Here is a 15,277-nt window from a genome sequence, read left to right as displayed (position 1 = left end):
ATACTGCCATGTACATTTTTATTTTCAACATATGAAGAATAGTGTCCTCTCCAAAGCCCTGTCCAAGCTGTGGATCTGCTGCTGTGTTATTGAAGACGTGTCATTTTGTGGCAGTTGCAAAAGCATGGAACAAATTGTTCTTTGTTTTAAGAAAATAGCAGCATTTGTGCTGCGTGAAGGAAACTTAGACGAGATTAAGCAACCCAGATCATTTATTTGGTTGGAAGAATAATCCTGAATATTCAGTTAATTTAAGTTTTGCATAATCTTTACGTTTACGGGCAATTTTTAAAAAAAATAAATACAGTCTCTGGGAATTGCCAGTGTTGTGTATTTCTTAGCTCTTTATTCCATGACAGGTGGTTGTTGATACTGATAGACAGCCACTAAACAAGATATCTTCCTTCAGTAATGACAACCACCCTCTCATGTGTGACTCCCTGCTGCCGTATCATCGCGGGTCATTGAACAGAAGAGCTGATCACTCCTCACGTTGACGCGCAGAGGCAAACGGTGACTAAATACATTGATTGATATAGATTGATTGATCGGCATCATGGCTGAGTGGACAGAGAAGGAGCGAAGCACGATCAGTGCTGTTTGGAAAGAAATTGATATCGATGAGATTGGACCAGAAGCTTTAGCAAGGTAGAGGATATGAGTTCAAACACTATGGTTAAGTATAATTGAGCATTGTTATTACTTTTTTTCCACATCATCCTTAAAATTTGACAACAGAATTACAGGTTTTGTTCCTTTAATGCTGCATAGTGAAGCCAGGTCTTAAAGGGCAGGTTATCTTCTTTGCATCACCACTGCTAGAAAGCATTGCTATCTCGTGGTTTGTGTTTGTGGGAAAAATCTCTTGTGTTTTTTTTTTTAATACTGGGGAATTCAGTGTTAAGTCTCATTTCAGCACCAGGCGCTGTCCATGGCCTCCACCTGATTATTCATTAGTTTTTACTCTATGTGGGGAGTATAAGACCTTTATCTTTAAGATGTAGCTATGGTCTACATTACATTTCTGAAACTTTCCTAAAAGTTTTAGGTCACCCAATTGGTCAAGTATTCAGTTTTATCCTGTGGCTTACTGTTTCCTCCCTCCTAGAGCTTATATCTTGTGAGCCAGCATAGCATGAGTGTATTTGCAATCAAGCCTCAACCAGACTAATACCTTATGTTTTTATTGTTTTTGTTTGTTGAACAAGGTTGCTTACTTTACTATATAGGGGGGGATATCATGTGTCCATGATACAAAAACGTAGCATGCAGAATAATCATATCCCACACCTTGACAGGGTGTTGATTGTCTACCCCTGGACCGAGCGGTATTTTGGTAGTTTTGGGGACATCTTCACCGCAACTGCTGTTCTGAATAACGCCAAAGTGGCAGCCCATGGCAGGGTGGTGCTGAAGGCTCTGGACAAAGCGGTGAAGGACATGGACAACATCAAGGGGACATATGCTGATCTGAGCCGGCTGCACTGCGAAAAACTCAACGTGGACCCTGATAACTTCAGAGTAGGCAATACTGGTCCTCGAATCCAAAGGATAAATGTTTAAGCAGCACTGTATTCTATGTTGAGGTCAAACAACGGCCCATATTGCACAGCCCGGATTCATGTTGTCTTTTTGTTTTGTCCGCAGCTGTTGGCCGACTGCATCACAATTGCAGTGGCCTGCAAACTCAGGAGCACCCTTGACCCTCAGGTCCAGGCTACCTGGCAGAAGTTCCTGTCTGTTGTGGTCGATGCTATGGGCAGTCAGTACACTTGAAGAGCTGAACAAACTCTACTGGGGAAAAAAATAAAACAAAACCCATACTTAAACCCTGTGTGTTTGTCTCAGCAGCAAGCCAAACATGCCAAATGTAACCTGAAGCAACTTAAAAATGTCTTCAATATGCTGAAGCACTTAAATATTTGGTTAAAGGATTCAGTTTGCATGTGTTGTAGTAACTTCAGTGTGGTGAAAAACGTTGCAGCTTGACATTGGTACACTTTAAAAAAAACATACTTAGTAGTTCTTGCACCAGGCTTTTAGAGACACCCTGAGGTCAAAAATTGAACTACACGTTATTTCCAATGTGGAGAAACCATTTGATATCATTAGTATACATTATTATTATTAAACTCAAACGTGTATCGATCTCTATAGACTTTTCAAATGTGTTTTACTCAATGCCACGTGATTCACTCGTTCTTGTTATCCCTCCACATATGGAATTTCTGAATTGAATTATACTGTATGTAACAACCAATAACATCTCAGCTGGTGTCCCAGTACAAGGCTACACAATTATGAGGGTAGTAACATGAAAAACACACCAACAAGAAATAACAAACAATATCTCACATGTGTCCATTAATGACATATTGCTAAATGATTGACATAATGTCAACATAAACCAGACTGAGTCATGATCTGTGGCACATCAGGTCCTCTATTGTGCTGACAAGATGGACATCAACGGACAGGACATCAGTGTTTTGTGACACCATAATAGAGATGACTAATTCTATGGCCATCATAAAACAAAAACACCAGTACAATTTTTAAACACAATAAGCAAGTCTTATTATCTTCGATTATTCTACAGTGAGGTAAATCAAATTACCACTGCCTACAGCCCTGTTACACCAGTAGAGAGCACCATCTACTGGCAAGACTTACTTTCTCTGAGGTCACGATGTTGTAGTAGTCTATGATGGGGCTGCTGCTTATAATCTCCGGGTCATTTTTACAGCCAGTCAGTGAGATGCTTTGTCATGACCATAATGACCACAGAGTGAGAAACTCCAGACACTAGAGTGGTTCTCTAATGCATGTTGCAGGAAATTTATATGGTCTGCAAATACTTATGAAGCTATATTAGAACACTCGATCAATCAGTTACACTTTTTTCTCATTAGGAATTGAAAGCAAATCAATGACATAAGTCGAGGATGTGGAACTTTAATGTCAACGAATTTCCAAATGACTACAAGGGCCCAAATTTCTAGATTTAGTCATATGTTTGGTGCTCATGTCTTTGTCTGATAAGGTGAAATATTCATTCCCAGGAGCAACTGATAAAAGTGCTTCCCATGCTACTCAACCAAAGGTCCAAGCAAAACACAGGATTACCCACCACACCACCAGAGTGTTGGTGATGGCACATCTGTGAGGAAGCTGAGTCATTATAATCAGTGTGAAGTAGCTATGGGAATATACTGTGAGTGCAGATGCAGTAAAAGACAGAAGACTAAAAACTGTGTTAAAATCGAGTTTTATTATCTTCAGAAATTCACACATGGATCACAGTTAAATTGCTGAACTAACAGCAGGTTGAGACTGCTGATGGTTTGTAATAAAGACACAATAGCAGGAGGCAGGATTTCAATGTTCTGTCACTGGCTGGAGCTGCAGGATTACACTCTTTGTAACTTTTTGTTTCTGCAACGTTTTGCCTCGCATTCACAGCCATGCCGTTCCCTGGAAGCTGCTTTTTGTATATCTGAACCATTTTTGTAGACAAGCATGGCCCTGCTCGCTGTAAGGATAGAGCATGTACGAGTGCACCTATGGTGGGAAGATGGAAGATTGGGCATCCACTAGATGGCGCTCCAACTTAATTATAGACAGCGAGGATCAATTTTGTTCTGTAAAGGGCTCAATATGTCGGGCCAGATGCATTGTTCGCATATGAATTACAAGTTAAGATCTATTAATCTTATAGGGTATGCTTTACACCCACTTAAGATCAAAGTCATGTTTTTATATGTGCCTGAGCTCTGTTTATGTGTTATTTATGCATTTAGAGACAAAACTGATGTAAACATTTAACAGCATCAGAGCACATTAAAGCACAAGTGTTTGTATCGTAGCACCTGCTTAACAATTTGACGGTTATATTGGGTCCCAATCCAGTGTTTTGAATTTTCACGAATTATGCCAATAGCGAAATCAGTGCGCTGGGGTTGGCTGGGTGTCTGCCAGGAGTACTAACGTCATATAGCAGAGAACTCCGATATTCTTTATCAAGGCAAATGCATTGAGGAACCCTCCCGAGAGACAGCGTGTGAATTTCTGCTGGATATTTTTTTTTTTTTTATTTTATTTTATCTTTTGCTCGGTCGCTTAAAAGCTTTTTGCATGTGTGCTTGTGCACAACAAAACCTTTTTATTAAAAGTATCGCTGCTAGGGTCGATTAGAGGAAATACCATGTTGGATTGCTTCCAGGCGAGTGGGATTTGGTGTGTCATCATGCCAACGACACTATAAACAGTGAGGAAATCTACAACTGAAAGGCAGTTTGATTTCTGGGTCTGTTTCATGCAGAGATCCTAAAATATCCTAAAGAAAACGTTTCTTTAAGATTTCTTTATTGATAATGTCTCAATTAAGACATTTTTGTCATACCAAAGTTTCAGACAAGTGCAAGTTTAAACGAGGATTTGAGTCATTTCAATGAGCCTGTCATGAGCCATTTTGTGGGTTAGATTTACAAACTCGTTTTACAAATACAGTGACGACATTAAGAGGTATCCGTCCTTGAAAGAGAACAGTTGTGGTTGTTAAGTGTTAGTGTTTGGTTGAATAGATTTGGTACTTTACCTGGTAGAGGTGTGAGGCCCGTTAGACCTCTGCAGTGACGCTCAGCATCTGTCCAACTTTGGTGTTCTCTGACTGTGTCTCCAGATGTGAACAGATAGAGCCTATTGTTTCACGCCCCTCGCCCCTTATTCTCCGCCCCGGTGACCAATGTGAGCATGAGGGACACAGATTCTTTACGAGTATCCACAGATATCCTGAAAGGTCGGAACAGTGGAACTAAAGTTTAAAATGTGGAGTCTAGTTACTGACAAGTTTCAAGCTCTTTGTTTGTCATATGCACAACAATGTCGTTAACAATGGAATTCTTTATTCGCAGGGTCCCTCCAATGCTCATTTAAAATGTATAAAGAGAGAATAAACAGCGGGAATAGATGACAGCATTGCAAAATTAATCTATTAGGATCTGTGGAACAATCATCACGCCCCAATGGTTCTCAGCAGCCCAACAAAGCTTTAGCCATGAGGGGAACACTCCACTGAACGCGTGGACAGCCAGGCAATCAATATAACCGTCCAATTAACTTAAGTAAAAAGAAGTAAAGAAACTACAACTTCAACCACACTAGTCGTGTTGTATATCAGCTGAGCTGCTTCTAATCGTGTTCCCCCCTGAGCGGATCCACCCTTTTCAGGCTCCAGCTGTGATTCAGATAAGCTTATTGGCAGCAACTTCACCGCGAATGACCTCAGTCGTCTTGTTGGTGCCAGACGATAGCGAAATCCTTTAATATGAATTAATTGCAGAGCCAAGATTTCAAATCAGTACGCCTGGACTGTCATAGATGTTTAACTCTTCATACTCCTTATGTTGTGCCATGTCCGTTTTCTGAATTAGCCCACAGCCTTTTTATTTACGGTATGTTAATTCACTTTTAATGTATTGTAGTGTGCTTTAAACAATGACACTATTAAAAGCTTTACTTTGGGGAAAAGCAGAAAGTCTGTCATTACTGAAGATTAACAGTTATATAAAAAAAAACAACCTTTGGATTTATTTAATATAACGTGAAGTATATGTTAACTTTAATTTAATTATTTCCAGTTTGTCACAAATCTGAAATCGATAATAAGCTGAAACACAGGAGCCCATATTACTCATGATCAGTGAATTGGATTTGTAACTGGTCTTACTCTAGTTTAAATTCGTCATTTCAGCTGGCTGACACTGGAAGTTTGTGCTTTTGACTTTTCAATTGAATTCAAATAAGTTTTCGGAAGTGAAGGCACTTTGAAAATTAGACTGCATATGGTTTCGTCGTGCACTTCAAACTAATCCTTATGAGGGTTTTTTTTTCTGTCTTTATCTCATGCAAGCTGCAACATGTCATTTGGAACCTGTCCAAATACCACGCAGCCTCCTATCTTGGAGGTGGCGCGGGTGTGCCCATGCCCTGTTTTATGTATAAAAGCCCCCACAGTTTGAGCTGATCCTGGCATTTCAACTTCAACCAAACAATCAACAGGCAAGATGAGTCTCACCCCCAAGGACAAGTCCGCAGTCAAGGCCCTCTGGGCTAAAGTGTCTAACAAGGCCGACGACATCGGCTCTGATGCTCTGTCCAGGTAAATAAGACCCCATCTAACCTGCTCCTGAAATTCCTGATCTTTTTTTGTTTGTTTTTCGCTTGTTACTCGCTCGCTTTTTCACGTGCTTATATTTATTACGCAGGATGCTGGTGGTGTACCCGCAGACCAAGACTTACTTCTCCCACTGGAAGGACCTGAGCCCCGGCTCTGCCCCGGTGAAGAAGCACGGACAGACCGTGATGACTGGAGTTGCAGATGCTGTGACCAAAATCGACGATCTGAGTGCGGGTCTTCTGAACCTCAGCGAGCTGCACGCTTTCACTCTGCGTGTGGACCCTGCTAACTTCAAGGTAGACCTCGGGGATGATGATTAAAACGTTTCAGAAACTGGGGCTACTTGCTGAAATAAAACACTGTGTGTGTGAGGGTAACTCAGCTTTCATTTAGGGCTGTTTAAATTAGGCTAAAGGTCGCGCCAACAGGTTAAATTGAGATCCAGTAGTTTATGGTAATCCTCATCAAAGTGCTGTGCAGTCATGTCTGTGGGAGCAGAGGGGTGAAGATGAAAATGAGTGATCCACAGTGGATGTTAGTTCGATTAGAATTATATACTATTAGATTATTATGTACATCTTGATTAACCATTCTTGTTGGATTAAATGTCACTATCCTGCTTTGACAGATTCTCGCTCACAACATCCTTGTGGTCCTGGCCATCATGTTCCCCAACGACTTCACCCCTGAGGCCCATGTGGCCATGGACAAGTTCCTGGCTGCCCTGGCTCGTGCCCTGGCTGAGAAATACCGATAAACTGCAACGAGGAGCAGATGGCGGACAGCTGCATGGGCTTGGATACTCTGTCAGTCCGATTACGAATAAAAGATCGATTGCAATGAAACTGTTCGTGTGATGGAGTGAATTTCTATCTACAGTCTAGTTACTGACAAGTTTCAAGCTCTTTGTTTGTCATATGCACAACAATGTCGTTAACAATCTAATTCTTTATTCTCAGGCTCCCTCAAATGCTCATTTAAAATGTATAAAGAGAGAATAAACAGGGGGAATAGATGACAGCATTGCAAAATTAATCTATTAGGATCTGTGGAACAATCATCACGCCCCAGTGGTTCTCAGCAGCCGAACAAAGTTTTAGCCATGAGGGGAACACTCCACTGAACGCGTGGACAGCCAGGCAATCAATATAACCGTCCAATTAACTTAAGTAAAAAGAAGTAAAGAAACTACAACTTCAACCACACTAGTCGTGTTGTATATCAGCTGAGCTGCTTCTAATCGATTAGAATGATATATTATTAGATTATTATGTACATCTTAATTAACCATTCTTGTTGGATTAAATGTCACTATCCTGCTTTCAGATTCTCGCTAACAGATTATCGCTCACAACATCCTTGTGGTCCTGGCCATCATGTTCCCCAACGTGATGGAGTGAATTTCTATCGTGCAGGTATACCTTAAAAGGATTTCCATAAAGCTCCTGTTCTCAGAGAAACATGAAGCTATTTTAACTAAAACAGGTCGTCAGATGCAAACATTTACAAAATAAACAAACATATAAATGCAGTGACATAAAGAAACTGAAATCCTGGTAATTTGATGAGTCACAAGCATTACTTATATGAATTGTATCCTAATTATAAAGAGTTAGTATTACTATTGTGGATGCATCACTGTTTTAACTGCTCTATAAGAATGCGTCACATTTTATTAGCTTCTCTCTCTCTCTCTATATATATATATATATATATATATATATATATATAAATACACACACATATATATACATATGTGTGTGTGTGTGTATATATATATATATATATATATATATATATATATATATATATATATATATATATATATATATATATAGAGTTAGATTTATATAGAGTTAGTATTACTATTGTGGATGCATCACTGTTTTAACTGCTCTATAATAATGCGTCACATTTTATTAGCTTCTCTCTCTATATATATATATATATTACTCGACTCGAGGGTTACAGTGTTCAAGATTTTGTGCTTTACTTGAACATTTTCATTTTGGCCTCTCTTCTAACCCATTGTATTGGGAAAGGGACATTTTGTAATCGTATGATTTAATAATAATACACCATAACACTTCATGATATAACATTTTGAAAGTGATCATTCTGCATGATGAGTACTTTTACTTTTAACACTTGAATGCTTTATGCTGATAATACTGATGTACTTTTACTTAAGTTAAATTTCTAATGCAGGACTTTAACTTGAATCTTACTTTTACTTTGTGGCATTGAAACTTTGAATGTATTTGCATACTTATTGCACCACTGAACATATGTGAATGTACAGTGTGAACATCTTTAAATCGTCATGATATGACCATGAAGATAGGCAGGGGAAAAAAACATGCAGCTATGCCTATTGTTTTATTTATTCATGCTTTTCAGACATGGTAAATACAAGAAGCATTTCAACAAATGAGATGGTCTTCTGTTGCAGCTCTCTAGTGGTACTGCCTGCCCAGGGAGGACACCACAACTGCCAGGAACTTCTGAAAGGTTCCCTGGACGTCACCAGTGAAATCTTTACCCAGCTTAGCAGCAACCACAATGGTCAGGCAGTCAGACAGCAGCTGTAACAAGAATCAGAAAACATTAACATGAAAGGTGGGACGTTTCTGGAATAGTAATTAATAGATATATAAATCAATATATGCATAACACCAGTTGCATTAGTTCTACAACTTCACCTTGAAATTGTCGGGATCGACGTGCAGTTTCTCGGAGTGCAGCACACTCAGCTCGGCATAGGTTTCCTTGATGTTGTCCATGTTCTTCACAGCCCGGTCCAGACCGTGGAGGATGGTTTTTCCGTGAGTTGCAACCATCGGATTTAAACTGATAGCAGCGGCGTTGTAGAGGTTTCCAAAATTGCCAAAATACCTCTGAGTCCAGGGGTAGACGACCAGACACCTGAGGAAACGTGAAAAACATGCATAGTATACATTGCTTAAAATGTCCATGTTAACCCCCAAATTACGTTTTTGTGCGCATTCGCGTTCAGGCGAGAATGAATGAACAGAAAAAATCTCTTACCTGGTAAGAGCTGCAGGTCCCACCGCCTCATAGTCCATCTTGGAGAAGATGTCCTGGATAGTTGCGCGTTCGGAGTCTGTCCATTCGACCATTTTGCAGGTTCTAGATTCGTTCTGGGTTCGAGTATGTGGTTCGGTACCAGATGCTACTGTTTTTAACTGAAATGTTTCACTCCTCCCTAAAATGCACGATTGGGTGAGTAAGGCTGTGGGTTGGCCAAGTATTGCTCTACGGATTTGCAGAAACGATAAGAGAAGGACAAATCTGCATTGCTCAGATTGTGTAAAACTGAGGCACTGGGTGTCGCTGGTTGTTTTCCGGAATAAAATTCGCAACTTGTCTACCACGATCAGAAATAACTTGTGAATCCCATCGATTATCTAAAGCTGGCAGTGCGAGAATGAATTCTTTGGATGGGGTCCGATTTCGAAATGCCAGAAATGCTCAAACTTTCTAATTGTGTAAATTCTCATTAAACGCAAATTTGTGTGATAATATTCTCCATCAGTGTAACCACTTTTCTAACGCGAGTGTAATGTTAATACATGGTGATGTGGTTTACCTAACTGTAGCCAAACCTTTGTACACATAAGGTAGTAATAAATGCAGTAGAGGGCGCTCGCACACATCAGGCAGCTCTGAACACTGCATGTCCGGACGTGATGCAACAATCTGCCCATGATGAGGATGTAATGCGTTCTGCTTTGCTACACTGAAACATTATCAGCCAATTAAATCATGTTGGCAAAGTCACAACTGACAAATGCCTTTTTTGGAGCTCAGTTTATCTTATGCACATATCAGAAAGTGGTACGCTTGCAGATCTGCTGTTTACACAATCAATAGTAACTAAATGCATTTTGCATAACATATGATTAATAATTACTATTTAACATCATTGTGATCATTCACAAGTTCAACATATCCCATTTTTATGGCCCTATATTCTTATAACGCCACAGAGCCTCATCCCCATATTCAAAAGTTTCCTGCCGGTTCACTTCTGAATCAGAAGTCAGAGGTTCTAATGTTATGAAATGCAGGTCCTGTGACGGATGTGCCACAGCCATGTAGCTGCACAGGGAAACAACCTGCAGTGCTACACATGCAGACATTTAGGTCGGGATATTGCAGTGATTCACGGTATTTCAGGGATGTGGCCTGAAGTCGACTATTGCTATCAGAATGGTGGGTTATTTTAGCCCAGACAGTCCCGAGCGAGTACCTCGGACAGCTCCGTTGCCTGCATGTCGCCGTTTGATTGGCCGGTCAGCGCAGCGACAGCGGCGGGTTGAGAAGCTGTGGTTCACTTTTTGGATGTGTTACTCGGCCTGTCAACCAGTAGATTGTCCCGGACAGCTCTATCACCACCGACAACCAGGCACCGCGGTGTGCTGTCCGACCGGCATGTTTATGTTGCTTTACAAACCAAATCATCTTACTAAATGAAACAGCTGAAAGCGCCTTTTTATGTGAGTTTGTTCATTAATTATAGAGACAGCATACTAAATGTTACCACAACGTCTATTGCCAGCAGCGATTAACGAGTGACTAAAGTGACTAAGTTCTTGAAGGCCTCTCAACATGCCAACAGATTTCGTTTTCTGCATAGACACGAGCTCCTAACGAATCTCTGCACAGAAGCGCGTGAAGAACAAGCACAGAGCCACCTACTGCAGAGTGTGCAGGCCTGTGATTGGCTGAGAGGTAAGGAGGTGAGCGCACACACGTTCGCACTAACACACACACACACACACACACACACACACACACACGCACACACACACACACACACACAGAGATATGTACACATATATATTTATATATATTGCAAGTCTTACAACTCCCATACTACTCTGTTACTTCGAAAGCAATAATATTGATATTTGTATATAGTACATAATATCATACATCGGCCTACATAATATATTTCCTAATATTGAGTTTTTTTATATGTATATTATCATTATTCATTTATTATTAATTTAAAAGTGTATGTACACCCAGACATGTCAAAGGCAGGTGTTGTGGCGGATGATCAGACTAAGAAGAAGAGACAGACATCTGGACAATTCATATTTATTTGTTTTATTCACCAAGCCCTGCTGTTAAAAGGGATGTTGACATTGTTGTGGACTACATGTCACATGCATGCAGTCGATGCTCTTGGATCCCTGCAGTTTAGCGGTATCTCTCAGCCAGAGCCAAAGCCAGGTTCTGCAGGAACTTGTCCACGGAGAGGTGGACCTCTGGAGTGAAGTCTCCGGGGAAGTACATGGACATAACCAAGATGATGTTATGGGCCAGCATCTGCGGTTGTGCAAGAAAAGTAAAATTCAAGTCAGCAACAAGGAAAACACGTATCTTGATTGCCTTTGATATGGAAAATTAAACCACCTAAGAGGACTAATGTTAATGACATCAATTCACGTCTTAACTTTAATTATAAAATGCTTACAGTAATGCTCCTCTAATAGTATACTGCATTTTTATCTTGCTGTACACTTTGTCCGGTCTACAACGCGCTGCATTATGCTGAGCAACACTGAGCTTACCCTGAAGTTGGCAGGATCCACCCTGAGCTTGAAGGCATGCAGCTCGCTGAGGTTGGAAAGAGCACCAACAAGGTCATCAATCTTTCCGACGGCTTCTCCAATGGCTGCCATGATGGTTGCACCATGCTTTTTCACCTGTGGGGAGTCAGGACTCAGATCAGCCCAGTGGGAAAAATAGGTCTTGGTCTGCGGGTATACAGTCAGCATCCTGTTAAACATGGACGAAATAACGAAGAATTAATGACAATCAATAGTATGTACATTTTAAACCAACAAAGATATAAAAAATAAATAAATAAATAAGAGCTTACCTGCCCAGAGCCTCAGCTCCAATCTCACCGGACTTCGGGGACACTTTGTCCCAGATGGACTTCACCACGGACTTGTCTTTTCCAGAGAGGCTCATGACTGCCTTTTCTTCAAGTCTTATGAACTGAAAGAAAATATTGTCAGATGAAGACGCTGGCTAATGGCCTTTTTTATATCAAACAAAATTGCACCACACCCGAGTATCAAATCCAAACCACACCTCCGTGGAGGAAATTGCCAAAAGTTTCCAAGCCCGTTTTTGAGATAAAAGTAACCACTCCCTGTTATCGAATTTTATGAGTCAATAATTTTTTTTATAAAATAGGCCTAGCCGGGCATTTCAATTTGTCTCAACATATGCTAAAATATACCCTCAGTAAGACAAAAGACAAGATTTTGTAATTTGACAGGTTGCACTTAGCTCTCCCACATGATCTCCACAGGTGTCGAAGTGCACAAAAAGATCTTAAAGAGGGAAATATCTGGTGACAAAATGATGCAAACACAACCTGAATTCCTAAATAACATAATCAGTTACCTTTTATAAACATTTCTACAAATTACAAAACAGCTCTGGCGATCAACACTCTGATATTGATTTCAAATAAAATTTTTGAAAACCACATACGTAAAAAAGGAAATTACTCGTAGAAATAGAGGCGACAAAAGGAACTGTAACAAAATGACAACCTGATATGACTGAGGCGTCTAAACTAAAAAGTCAGTGTTAAAAACAATGCTTGTTGTGCAGATTTAGTGTTTAGGCTGCTTTTTTTTATGAGGTGTGTAGTTTGCAAGCCTTTTGCAGTCCATAAAGACAGTTCAAGATAAAATATTTGAATGAATGAAGACTAAAGAATAGTGAAAAACAGGACAAATGATGTTTTACAATATGTCACTAAGTTTAAATGTCATTAATGGTTATGTTATTATTAATATAAAGAGCAGAGAATACTGGTGCCGAAGAAGTAATCAACACTGGGGCCTATTGAAAAAAGATTAGATTTTATTAGTAAATTAGTATCAAATACATTTACTTTATTTCTAAATTTTCATTAAATGACAAGTTGCTTAATTTATCAGTCTCGGTCATATTTTGGCATTTGTTCCAATCGTTTTTTTCCAATACTGGCAAAGATCCTATCAAACGCATTACAGGTAACGAGCCAATAGTTGGTCGCCTCTGGTCCAATCAGATACCTCGACGGCGGAGAGGTGTGGCACTGAGTAATTAATAAAAACCACCATAAGACTGGCGTTTGCAAAAGGTTTGTGTTCAAAGATTTTTCTGAAAAAAGCTTGAGAAAACCTTAACGTTGTCAACATGGTCCAGTGGACAGATGCTGAGCGTGCTGCCATCACATCTCTGTGGGGAAAGATCGATGTGGGTGAAATTGGACCCCAGGCTCTGACCAGGTGACCTACCTATTCTTTTTACATATGAATGGATGAAAACAGAATTTAACTTGTTATTAATAGTTCTTTCCTCTGGACATAATTTTAGGAGATGTAGTTTGACGTTTCTCTTGATGGTGGATCGTGTTATTTCAGGCTTCTGATTGTGTATCCGTGGACTCAGAGACACTTCTCAACGTTTGGCAACCTCTCCACCAACGCCGCCATCCTCGGAAACGTCAAGGTGGGCGACCACGGTAAGACAGTGATGGGCGGGCTGGAGAGAGCTGTGAAGAACATGGACGACATCAAGAATGCTTACTCCAAGCTGAGCGTGATGCACTCTGAGAAACTCCACGTGGATCCTGACAACTTCAGGGTACGTCACCACCTCTGACACTAAACCCTTCCTCATAAACTAATCTAAGTGATCTTATAACTTTTAACGCAACCCTGTCATTTCTCTCATTTTAGCTTCTTGCTGAATGCATCAGTGTGTGTCTGGGTGCCAAGTTTGGCCCCTCCGTCTTCACCGCTTCTGTCCAAGAAGCCTGGCAGAAGTTCATGGCTGTGGTCGTCTCTGCTCTGGGCAGACAGTACCACTGAGGCTCTGGAGTGGCAGTTCACATTCAAATAATGTGCAGCAGTTACATGTCAGTGTCATCCAAAATGTCTCATGCAGTGCCTTGAAGCTGCTGCCAAATGCACCAAATAAAACTCAAATTTATCTGATCTCTATGTCATCGTTTGTGTTTTGTTTTTTTGTTTGTTTTTTTTTTTTTTTTTGTAGTTACTGTTATTAATGTTCTTCTACATAAAGACTCTAGGCTTCGGCTCACTATCGATTTACATTAGGTGTAATGTACCCAGTAAATACAAATACCCAACAAATATCTTTTATAAAACATAATGCCAAATTATAATGGCGAGACAGTGATGCCTGGGTGTTCAATTGGAGTCTTCTTTTTGAGAGTGAGAGAGAATGGATAATATTGGAGTGTGTGAAACGTGATTTTAGACTCTCAAACATATGCTGTTTCACCAGTGGACAAGAGACACCTTAAAATAAAGTGGATCGGTGGTAAATTAAAACTACAGTGTAAACTGAACTATTTACTTCTACTAATGACTTCTATTTGTGAGGGAAACTTAAACCGGTTATTCTGGCTTTTTTAAATGAGCAATTTGATATAAATGGGTGCGGTCATCTAAAATTAATGATAACACTGCAGTGCATCAAAATACTGTATCATGCGGCGACAAATTGTGGAACTGCTGCCAGTTTATGATAGCCCTTTACTGAACAGCTAACTAAAACATCGCTGCATAGGTTTGTCGTGTTTTATTACAAATGTAAGATAATTAATTCAATTGATATATTTACTGTGTGCAACAAATGCAAATACATTTAAAGCAACTCAAACAAACAAACATAAAGCAATGCAACTATATTTGAGAGAAAATGGCCATTACTGTGGCGTGACAGGAGTTCCCATATTAGCCTGAAGTTGGTGACTCTTGGGACCCCTGCATTATGAATTAATGTGGATAGTCCTGACAATATTTTTTTGTCGAGTAGAATTTTTTGAAAAACCTGCATGCCTTAAGCATAATCGGATCTGCTACTAATCAGGACAGAAACTGATTGCAACTGACAGTCAGGAGGGCAGAGAAAATCACTGGTGCAAACCTGCCCTCCATTCAGGAGTTACATACATCCCCAGAGCCAGAAGACGAGCAGGTATCATTGCTGAGGACCCATCGCACCATGGACACAACCTGTTCCAATTCC

At 40.2% G+C, this 15,277-nt stretch overlaps 5 protein-coding genes across 5 annotated transcripts; 3 read left to right on the top strand and 2 right to left on the bottom strand.

Annotated features, from left to right (window-relative positions):
• The first annotated feature begins 466 nt into the window (after nucleotides 1-466).
• On the top strand, nucleotides 467-1,787 carry LOC121621225 (hemoglobin cathodic subunit beta-like). The gene is made up of 3 exons (XM_041957617.1): nucleotides 467-648; nucleotides 1,299-1,521; nucleotides 1,648-1,787. The coding sequence occupies exons 1-3, from the start codon at nucleotides 557-559 to the stop codon at nucleotides 1,774-1,776; spliced, it is 444 nt and encodes a 147-aa protein (XP_041813551.1). The 5' UTR covers nucleotides 467-556; the 3' UTR covers nucleotides 1,777-1,787.
• A 4,258-nt stretch (nucleotides 1,788-6,045) lies between these two features.
• LOC121621228 (hemoglobin embryonic subunit alpha) lies at nucleotides 6,046-6,981 on the top strand. Its single transcript, XM_041957620.1, has 3 exons — nucleotides 6,046-6,160; nucleotides 6,267-6,474; nucleotides 6,807-6,981. Exons 1-3 carry the CDS (start codon nucleotides 6,066-6,068, stop codon nucleotides 6,933-6,935), a joined length of 432 nt encoding a protein of 143 aa, XP_041813554.1. The 5' UTR covers nucleotides 6,046-6,065; the 3' UTR covers nucleotides 6,936-6,981.
• Nucleotides 6,982-8,634: 1,653 nt separating this feature from the next.
• Nucleotides 8,635-9,318, bottom strand: LOC121621229 (hemoglobin subunit beta-2-like). Its single transcript, XM_041957621.1, has 3 exons — nucleotides 9,227-9,318; nucleotides 8,881-9,103; nucleotides 8,635-8,763 (listed from the first exon to the last, which is right to left on the bottom strand). The coding sequence occupies exons 1-3, from the start codon at nucleotides 9,316-9,318 to the stop codon at nucleotides 8,635-8,637; spliced, it is 444 nt and encodes a 147-aa protein (XP_041813555.1).
• A 1,980-nt stretch (nucleotides 9,319-11,298) lies between these two features.
• On the bottom strand, nucleotides 11,299-12,253 carry LOC121621227 (hemoglobin subunit alpha-A). Its single transcript, XM_041957619.1, has 3 exons — nucleotides 12,093-12,253; nucleotides 11,782-11,989; nucleotides 11,299-11,536 (listed from the first exon to the last, which is right to left on the bottom strand). Exons 1-3 carry the CDS (start codon nucleotides 12,185-12,187, stop codon nucleotides 11,408-11,410), a joined length of 432 nt encoding a protein of 143 aa, XP_041813553.1. The 5' UTR covers nucleotides 12,188-12,253; the 3' UTR covers nucleotides 11,299-11,407.
• A 1,090-nt stretch (nucleotides 12,254-13,343) lies between these two features.
• Nucleotides 13,344-14,217, top strand: LOC121621224 (hemoglobin subunit beta-A). The gene is made up of 3 exons (XM_041957616.1): nucleotides 13,344-13,506; nucleotides 13,642-13,864; nucleotides 13,960-14,217. The coding sequence occupies exons 1-3, from the start codon at nucleotides 13,415-13,417 to the stop codon at nucleotides 14,089-14,091; spliced, it is 447 nt and encodes a 148-aa protein (XP_041813550.1). The 5' UTR covers nucleotides 13,344-13,414; the 3' UTR covers nucleotides 14,092-14,217.
• Nucleotides 14,218-15,277: the final 1,060 nt, after the last annotated feature.

This window comes from Chelmon rostratus, chromosome 17, assembly GCF_017976325.1.
Source record: "Chelmon rostratus isolate fCheRos1 chromosome 17, fCheRos1.pri, whole genome shotgun sequence".
Taxonomy (NCBI): Eukaryota; Metazoa; Chordata; class Actinopteri; order Chaetodontiformes; family Chaetodontidae; genus Chelmon; species Chelmon rostratus.
This window is presented reverse-complemented; position numbering and strand designations above follow the sequence as displayed.